This window comes from Athene cunicularia (genome assembly GCF_003259725.1).
Source record: "Athene cunicularia isolate RWA chromosome 1 unlocalized genomic scaffold, athCun1 chr1_part1, whole genome shotgun sequence".
Classification (NCBI taxonomy): domain Eukaryota; kingdom Metazoa; phylum Chordata; class Aves; order Strigiformes; family Strigidae; genus Athene; species Athene cunicularia.
Window position 1 is genome coordinate 127,400,531 of NW_020799091.1, and position 9,890 is coordinate 127,410,420.

Consider the following 9,890-nt stretch of genomic DNA (forward strand, 5'->3'; position numbering starts at 1 on the left):
TGGGAGGGAGGAGAGGGGGTGTCTTCTAATCCGCACAGCCCCACAGCCCCCAGGGGAGGGGGGGCAGCAGGGGGGAGGAGGTGACAGCAGAGCAAGCAAGAGCTGCAGCAGCCACGACACTGCAGCAGTGCGGGATTCCTGGGAGCAGTGCCCAGCCCGGGCGAATGGCAGCAGCACCGGCGACTGGTGGTTGGAGCCTTGGGGGAAAAGGTCTTTGCCATGCTGGGGGAACCGCTGCGGCGGGAACTCCACCAAGACAGTGCCCTGGGGACACACAGTGCCAGGAAGCAGTGTCATCGCAGCGGTGCCGCTCTCCCGGGGTGCCCTGCCCAGCCCCTTGTTCAAGGGAGGATGCCCAACCTCCAGCCTGGCTCCTCTCTCCTCCTCCTCGCTGTGGCTCCTGGCTATGGCTCCGTCCCAATCTCTTATCCTGGCTTATCCGCCTCTGACCTCCTTTCAGGACAGTGCAGCTGATGTCAGGGATTTCAGGGTGGTTCTTTGCGCTGCTCAAAGGAGGGCAAATGCAGGGGGAATGCGGGCCAGTAACACAAATGGAGAAAAGGGTTTAAAGGACTAGAGGGAAGAAGGGATCAAATGATGGGGTGGGGCTGGCAAAGCCGTATTTGGGCTGGCAAGGCTGTATTTGGGCTTGTCATTTGGCTTCCTTGGAGCTGGCCCTAATGGGCAGGTGGATATGGGCAGAGGGATGTGACCGCGGACAACATGAGCACGTAAGCAGAGAAGCACCGCATCTGGCACGTGTCTTGCTGTTCAGTGAGCACTTTCATTTTCCTCTGGCCCCCACGGAGGCTGCTGGGGCATGGCCAGGGCACTGCTGCAAAGGAAGCTCACGGCTGCACGGGCACAGCTCTGGAGGAAATTCCTGTGGCGTGTGCCAGATGGCATGAGGAGTGCTGCCAGAGCGGCTGATGGGGGATCCCAGCCCAGATGGACATGGTGGAGAGCCCTGGTGTCCCTGACTGAAACTCCCTGGTACAGGAAGCCCTTGCTTGAAACTTCAAAGCAACCTGATTTCTTCACACTCTTGTGATTTCCACCCACCCCTGGCAATGGGGTTGAGAGCCGACTCTGGCTTCCCCCAGCCTGTTTCTCAGCTCTCCTCAGTGCTGTGACGTGCTCTTTGCAGCACTCCCCCTCACCGCACCCCCACACACACCATGCAGAGCCCCTGTGCTGCCCATACCCCTGCTAGAGGCTCACACGTGCCACCATGGCATGGTTCTGGATGGGGCCCTGTGCTCTCCCTGTGCCTGGCCTCTGCGCTGAGCTTTGCGTGGGTCTGGCCCTGCTCAGGGTTGAGTGAATCATCTCGGGGAGGAAAATCTGACAGGGCTGGGGGCATAGGGTGACACTCACCTTGCTGCTGCTCCCTCTCCGGGGAGGGGGGTTGCAGCTCCCCAGCATCATACAGCCCCATGGCCAGGGGAATAAGGTGGGATGGGGGGAGCGGGTAGTTATTTTGGACCCCCTAGGGAGCAAACTTCAGCAAGAGAAGCTTTCAAATGGCTGTCCTCACCCACCAGCCTGTTTTCCGCTTCAGGTTTAATCAGGCGCCCCAAAATACCAGGTTTCCTCATCTGACAGAGATGCCTCCCAGTCTCATCTGCTTCCGCATCTCAGGAGCAGAGCAGAGGGCTGGGAGCTGGGCCCAGCTCCTGTGTTCGGGCAGAGCTGGGTCCCCCCTCCCTTCAGAGCCCTTTCTCCCATGTTAGAGGTGCTGCAACCCTCAGCAAGATGGCTCCTCGAGCTGCTGGCCTCCTCCACGTTCCGGTTGTCTCAGCACAGCCTGACCTGGCAGCTCATTGGGGTTATGGGAAAGCTGAGCTGGGCACTCACCTGGGGTGGGGAGTATCTGGGGATCTACAGAAGCTGGGCTTGGGAGCTCCCCTCTGCCATGGGCTGAAGAGGGGCTGAGGGTCACATGGACCTGCCATCCCCTGCCCTGGCTGGTTGCGCCCCAAGCAGCCGCTGCTCGGCTGGCGCCCTGCCCACTGCATATGGATGTGGCAGTCACTCGCTGTCTGGCCCTAGTAGGGACCGTCCTCGCCTCCCGGCAAGGAGATAGGAGATGCTGGGACCCAGTGTCCAGTCCCTGGGGCCGGGGCCAGGGGCACCTCCCAGCTGCACCAGCTGATCCCTCTCCCTCTCTGCTGGCCGTAGGTGCTGTCTCACCCTCCCCATCTCTACCACCCAGGCTTGTATCAGGAGCCATGAAAAGGGGCAGCGCTCATCCGTGGCAGAGGGAGAGAGAGCTCCCAGTTTATCTGCATCAAAGGGATGGAATAAATTAAAATAGATAACCAGTTCCTGGACAAAATGTGGGTACATTCCCACAATCTGGGTTTTAATAACAATTTCTAAATTTCCTTCAGCTAGTAGTTTTAGCTCCAGCTCCTAAGGTTGCTCTTTCTTGAGCTCCCTTCTCTCTGTCAGTGTCTTGTCTAGACATTAGGTGAGCAGCATATCCTGGGGCCTCTCAGAACTGAATGTGTCCTGATTCTGTCCTCTCTTCTTCACAGACTCATCATGGCAGTCGAGAGGATCCATGCCCGCGAGATCCTGGACTCCCGTGGGAACCCCACTGTTGAGGTGGACCTGTACACACAGAAAGGTACATGGATGAGGATGAGAGATGGAGGGGGGGATCCTGCCGACCCTGGCAGAGCAGGCACTGCATGGTGGCCTGGCACACTCTGCTGAGAGCATTCTTCTCCAGTGAACCCCTAGCAGACAGCAAGCCAGGGGAAGAGGCAGAGACATAAACTCTGGTTATGTATCTGACTTGAGCTGTGTGCCTGTTGGTAGCAGGGACTGAAAGTTTCATTAACATAAATATATTTACCTTCTTGTTATATCCCCACAATGCCCTGCTGCAGCTGTGCTTGTAGTTCTGGGACACAGTACAAGCTTGGAAACACATCCATGCTCATGGGATGGGAGAAGGTTTGTCCCCAAGATCTCTGTGCAGGCATGTACATGCAGTGACTCAACTGGAAGAACTGCATCTGCTCTGGGCCCAAAGCAAGGTGTGCCGAGGGGTGAGGAGCAGTGAGGGGCCAGAGCGAGCATCCGACCAGTCTCTTCCTTCTCCACCAAGGCAGAAACTCAGCCCCAGTCTGAGGAGGAGGAAGCCACTGGTGGCTGTGGGTCAGGATGCCTCTGGAACCAGGAGGAGAGCTGAGGAGCCAGACTTCCACCCATCATCTGTACTTCTGGGATCAGGGTGGACCTCTAGGTGCCTGAGATCCTGTTTTCTCAGTCTGGAAGCCCTGGGTGCATTTATTTCTGCCACCCTGGTGCTCCACCTCTGAAAAGACCAGCCATTAGCAGCCAGGCAGCAGGGCTGTCTGTTTGCACAAGGAATTGTCACCTCCTTTCCCACAAAAGCAGGACAGTAGCAGGTGCATGAGGGTTTTTCTCCCCTTTTCACCCTCTGCTCATTTCACACCCGTGTTTTGCTGTTTCCCAGGCATGTTTCGAGCAGCGGTCCCCAGCGGCGCATCCACTGGCATCTACGAAGCACTGGAGCTGAGAGACAATGACAAGTCACGTTTCCTTGGAAAAGGTGGGGAGATGCCTGCTCCACACCCTGTCCCCAGGGTTGCCTGCTCATGGGGCTTCGCCAGAGGGTACTGCTCATTCGCTGGTGTGACGCGGATCTGTCCCACTTCCCTCAGGGAGACCACAGAGGCACAGACCTAGCGGAAAGTGAAAGATCAGGCTTTGATCTTCCCTTGCTGTCTCCTTCTCTCAGTCTCTCTATCGATCCTCTCCCTTCCTCTTTCCACTCTCTTCTTTGCCTCACCCTCTCTCTCTCCTTTTTTCTCTGTCTCTTCCCTTCTTTAGGGGTCCTGCAGGCCGTGGATCATATCAACAGCACTGTCGCCCCAGCTCTCATGGGCTCTGTAAGGATTTCTCTTTGTTCTCCCTTGTCCAGTGCTTACTCTAGTCCATCTCTGTCCCCCAATCTCTGCTTCTGCCTCTCTTCATCTCACTGGGTTAACAGACATAGTGATGCTCTCTGTGAACCTGGGCACACCCCTCCTGCCCTCCACGTGTGTGTATGTCCACAGCAATCTTTCCTCTGGGCGGAAAGGATTTAACGCTACCTGGTCTACCACAGCCTCTGTACCACCTAACTAGTCCCCTCGATGCTCCCCGTAGAGCTCTCTCCCTCTTTCAGATGTGCTCCTCCTCAAGCACCGAACCTCATCCACACATCTGTGGCCTCACACCCCAGCGTTCGTGGTGTGATGAGCAATGATTGTACTGTGCAAGGTCTGGCAGCCCCCCCAGTGCAGCACTGAAGAGCAACGGTGTCACATATGCAGCCTGTTTACATGTGAAGATCTGGAGCCTGCTCCGAGGAGAGATGAGCTGAAGCCACGTTACACCCTGTGCAGCCTGTGAGGGGGGGTTCTGGCTGAAAGCCCAGCTCTCTCCACCCCTGAAAAGTACCCGGCCTGGTGGAGAGCTGCCTATGTTGGGCCTAATCATACTCTCCACCTCAGTCCCAGGGATGGCTCCATCCAGTCTACATCCGCTTGCTTGGGGTTGAGCATGTACCGTTGTTCTGCCTAGCTTCTGTGTGGCCACAGCACCACAAAGCTCTCTGGAAGCTGCCAAAAGGCTGGGTAAATCCCTGAGGGTTGTGTCCCCAGCAATCCATGGTCTTACCTGGGCTGCAGCTGATCCCCTCTCAAGCGTGGGTACATCTACACTGCCCTGCAGCAACGTCATTGTGGTTACCTAACCTGACGATATACCAAGGCACTAGTTTCCAGAGCTTTGTGTGTTTATGTTCCCCCACAAGCTAAAAAGGTCCCTGTACTCCCAGCTTCTCCATCAATGCCTCCTTCCTCGCACACCAGAGCCAACAGCTCTCCTTGCCCTTCTCAGGAGCTGTTTCTTTCTTGCAGGAACTCTCTGTTGTGGATCAAGAGAAGATCGATAACCTGATGCTTGAGATGGATGGCACAGAGAACAAATGTAATTCATTCCTCTTTTTTTTGGCCTGAGAAGTAAAGAGCATGGGAGGCTGCAGGGCTGGAGTGGGGGGCACTGTCAGAGCTATGGTGAGCCTCAGGCTGGGCTGGCAAGGGCACCTGCTGGGCCTGAGGTCGCTGCCTCGGAAGTCCAACTCCTCCTTGTTTTTTCCCACAGCCAAGTTTGGTGCCAATGCTATCCTGGGAGTTTCACTGGCCGTGTGCAAGGCAGGAGCTGCAGAGAAGGATGTCCCCCTGTACCGGCACATTGCGGACCTGGCCGGCAACTCTGATCTCATCCTTCCTGTGCCAGTAAGACTCCTTCATCCTTGACATCCACCTTCAGAAACTCCAAAAGAAACCTCAAAGGGTGTGTTGGGAGGTAGAGGAGGAAGGGATGTGGGACTGAAACATCAGCTGGGCACACTGCACTTGTCCAGGAGACAAACCAAGGCCTGAGATTTGTCAGGTTTCAGAATGGACAAGAGGGACCTGAGGAGGGTATGGCACAGGTTGTGGTGGGAGTTGACTGAGTATCTCACTCTTAGCGCAAGAGTCAGAGGGCATCACATAAATCCTCTGGGGCACCGTTCAAAATGAGCATATGGGTCTTCACAACCAGGTGTATCTGCCCTGTGACAGTCCTTCACAAAGGGTGTTGTGAATGCTGACATTTTCCCAGAGTCAAGCAGAGAAAGGTCCTGGGAGAGAGAGATTGACATAGCATTGCTGATCAACACATACAGATAAACACAGCACAGATAATCACGGCTTGGGAGATCTCTGAGAGGGAAGCCAGTGGGAAAATCTTCTCCAACAGTTTGCTCTGAGCCGCTAATGGAAGGGAGACCCCGGGCTTATGTGTCTGATGTGTTGTAGCTGATGTTGCTCTGCGGGATGTGGCATGAACGGGCATGGTGACTCATCTGAGAGCCGCCTCTAGGTGGTACCAAGACCGGTTCCTTCAGCTCTGATTCTCTTGTGGACTCTTCTAGGCTTTCAACGTGATCAATGGAGGTTCCCACGCAGGCAACAAACTGGCCATGCAGGAGTTCATGATCCTGCCCGTGGGAGCTGAAAGCTTCCGCGATGCCATGCGCATCGGGGCTGAAGTCTATCACAACCTCAAGAGTGTCATCAAGGAGAAGTATGGCAAAGATGCTACCAATGTGGGTGATGAGGGAGGCTTTGCTCCCAACATCCTGGAAAATAGTGAAGGTGAGAGCCCTGCAGAGATGGGGTACCCCTGCCTGCAATGCTGTGGCTTCCCATACCCAGCTCACAGCATTCCCCAAAGGTTGGTTCAAAATAGGATGCCTCAGTGTCATTGAGCTCCTGTGTTAGGGAATGGTTTCTAAGCTCCTTCTCCTTGGGGTGGCCTTGATCTGTCACAGCTTCTCCACACAAACCTTTCACACGTGTGCACTTTTCCAAGGCCTTCCCCCAGTTTGAGGGGGGATTGTATTTTAACTCCTCCTTGTCCCTTTGGACTTGGCCTCCACAGCTTCTTGGTATGTTTTTTTTGCGCTCTGGGCTCACTTCTACCTCTCCCATCACACTATCAGAATACCAGTGGCTCTCATAACTCTCCCAGGGGAGGTTCCCACCTAAAGGCAGATCTTTCTGCATGGGCTGACTCTCCTGACTGCAACTCTTCTCCTCCCAGCTCTGGAGCTCCTCAAGGAAGCTATTGACAAAGCAGGCTACACAGACAAGATTGTCATTGGTATGGATGTGGCAGCCTCTGAGTTCTACCGTGATGGCAAATATGACCTAGACTTCAAGTCCCCGGATGACCCAAGCCGCTACATTTCTGCAGATGAGTTGGGTGACCTCTACCAAAGCTTTGTACGTGACTATCCAGGTGAGGTGCTGTGCTTGGCAGTAGGGAACGAGCACTGGTGTTGCACGCTCAACAGGTGCATCCCTTCCATGTTTTTGGGGTGGGAACGGGGGCAGCTTGGACTCATGTCTCTTCTATTGTCCCTTCAGTGGTCTCCATTGAGGATCCCTTTGACCAAGATGACTGGGAGGCCTGGTCCAAGTTCACAGCCAATGTGGGGATTCAGATAGTGGGAGATGACCTGACAGTGACAAACCCCAAGCGTATCGAGCGAGCTGTTGAAGAGAAGGCCTGCAACTGCCTCCTGCTCAAAGTCAACCAGATTGGATCCGTCACAGAGGCCATCCAAGCGTAAGTCCAACCCTCTGCCCTTGTTGTCCTGTAGTTGGTGATAAGGCACAGCAGGGTGTCACGCTATCTATTGGACCAAAAGACTTTCATCTCTACTAGGGTGTAGGATGCTGAGGGTGGGAGGAGAGAGTGTCTGGATCCCACCCTGTGCAGGTGGTGCTTATAGGAGTTGTAGCTACTGACTGCATTTCTCAATACTTGCAGCTGCAAGTTGGCCCAGGAGAATGGCTGGGGTGTGATGGTGAGCCACCGATCTGGGGAGACCGAAGACACCTTCATTGCTGATCTGGTTGTAGGACTGTGCACTGGGCAGGTAGGTGAGACCCAGGCCATGCACAGGCCTGGAGGAATGTGAAGGGATATGAAGACAGAATCCCCTGCTCCGCCATGGGAAACTGGTGCAAGTCATAACAGTGTCTTACAGTGTTTGTTTTGGGGAATGCTTTACAGATAAAGACGGGTGCTCCCTGCAGGTCTGAACGCCTGGCTAAATACAACCAGCTCATGAGGTAAGGGGCTCCAGGGACAGGAATGCAGAAGAGAGAACCGGAGAGTGACTAATTGGGGTGGGAGAAGCTGAAAGCCCAAGGGTAGTGGGGCTTGTGGGCAAAATGTTATGAAGACAAGGCACAGAGCTGACAGTAGGATCCGAGGGGTCCTCTGGAGCAGTCTGCTTCCCTCCTCCTCGGCATGAGGGTGCAGCCCCATGGACACAGGAGCTCAGCTCCTCCAGCCCATGTCAGCTTCCCACTGACACACTGCCTCTCTAGCACCCCGGTGCCTCTGATGCTCCCTTGCAGCAAGGGCCTGACATGTGCTGTCTCTCTCTCTCCCCTGCAGGATTGAGGAAGAGCTTGGTGATGAAGCACGCTTTGCCGGACACAACTTTCGCAACCCAAGTGTTCTTTGAACATTGTCCCCAGAGCACATCCACCCTGCTGCTCCTTCCCACATCACAGACTCTGAAGCCCCCTTCCCTCCACCGCTCCCTTTTTTGCTCTTTCTCCCCGCCTCCGCCACCCGCTTCCTTCTCACCTCAAACCCCCTCGAGTTCAGGTGTCCCCAGCTAGATGTGCCCAGGTGAAGGATGAGAGAGAGGCCTACACCCTGTCCCTCACTTTGGGGTCATAAGCATTTCTGGATCTAGCCATTGTGTATCTTTTATTTTCTGTGCAGGGCTGCGTCTGAGCCACGCTGTTCACGTGTTAGACTGTGGGAGCATGCTGCATGGTGTGTCTCCCTTGTATGCCGAAGCATGTGCAGTGAACATATGTGCGTTGGCTGGTGTGTTTGGACAAGTGCCGCACCTGTAGCTGTGACTGGACGAGTGTTGCCAGTGGCTCGCTCTTGTGCATGTGTGTAGGTGTATCTGTACTGGCCTGCGGCACCCTCGTGCCCCAGGCACGTGTTTGTGCTGAGCCTCGATGGGACCCAAGCGTCCCCTCCTTCCACCCCCAGTGCTGTGCTGTGTTGGGCTGTGCTTGCCGGCAGCTTAGCGTTGAAGTGCACTGCTGTCCCTCACTGGGTGTGCGTGTGTGTGTGTGTGTGCTGTCAGTCTCTGGGTCAGCACGTAGTACTGTGGGGCAATATAAAAACACATCCGTAAACAAACCCATGCTCTCATTTGCTTCTCGTGACCTTTTTCTCTCTGTTCCCTTCCCTCTTGCACTCCTTCACCCTCTCCTCCACCCATAATATCTGCTTCACCTTCTGGACAGCCCATGCTCAGCTGAGCAACAGACAAACTACAGATCCCTAAACTCAATTAAAATGTATTTCACATCTGATTTGCCTGGCTTGGCCTGATGTTCTCTCTACATGCCAGTGTTTTGGAATGGGGACATTTTGCCATCAAAGCAGGAGAGGCTTATGCAGAGAGCTAACCAAAACAAGCAGAGGGGACTGGCAAACCAAAGAAAAGGCCCAGATACCCCCACCTCCTTTCACAGCCTTGTCCCACAGCCAGGCTACTCTGTCAGCCACCCAGCTAGGGGACACAGATGGGAAAGTAGGTGGAAAGGTGGGAACTGCCCCCAAACCAAGTCATATGAAGATCTGCTGCACAGGCATTTGAATCATGCTCTCAACCGACGTCAGGGTAGCCCACAGACCAGCTTCCCACTGGACTCAAGTGACTTAAATTGCAGCTCTTTGGGAGAGAAAAAGTGGATCCTCCTTACCCAAAAGGGGCTTGCAGAGCAGTGGATGGAGGGGCAGGTGTGATGTCAGCCTCTCTCAGCTCCATCTTTTTTCACAGGGTCAACCCAGCAGTACTTGGGGAAAGTAGCCCAAGCCCAGCAGGCTGAGTGCCAGCAAACCCCAGTGCCTGCTCGACAGCGTGATTCCGGACAGACTCCAATAAAAGTGGGAGCTGAGGGGTGCTACTGTGAGAAATCCAGCCCAAGCTATGGCAGAGAATAAATGATAAAACCACCCTGCCCACCATTATTGGTTCATGTCAGTAGCCCCTCTGCATATTCGGGTACACTCAAGTCCTGCAAATCCCCACTACGGAAAGTTTCCAGACCCTCGCTTAAGCCACACCACCCTGCCTTTTGTGATGAGTAAGCACAAGGGTTAAGACCACAGTGGCTCAGCAAATTCTAAGCCCCCCCCCCCCCCCCCCCCCCCCCCCCCCCCCCCCCCCCCCCCCCCCCCCCCCCCCCCCCCCCCCCCCCCCCCCCCCCCCC

The 9,890-nt window shown here is 55.1% G+C and overlaps 1 protein-coding gene across 1 annotated transcript; it reads left to right on the forward strand.

Annotated features, from left to right (window-relative positions):
- Positions 1-2,501: 2,501 nt before the first annotated feature.
- ENO2 (enolase 2) lies at positions 2,502-8,987 on the forward strand. The gene is made up of 11 exons (XM_026842887.1): positions 2,502-2,632; positions 3,491-3,586; positions 3,868-3,926; positions 4,941-5,010; positions 5,185-5,318; positions 6,002-6,224; positions 6,673-6,870; positions 6,999-7,200; positions 7,405-7,513; positions 7,651-7,709; positions 8,041-8,987. Exons 1-11 carry the CDS (start codon positions 2,548-2,550, stop codon positions 8,108-8,110), a joined length of 1,305 nt encoding a protein of 434 aa, XP_026698688.1. The 5' UTR covers positions 2,502-2,547; the 3' UTR covers positions 8,111-8,987.
- The last annotated feature ends 903 nt before the right edge of the window (positions 8,988-9,890 follow it).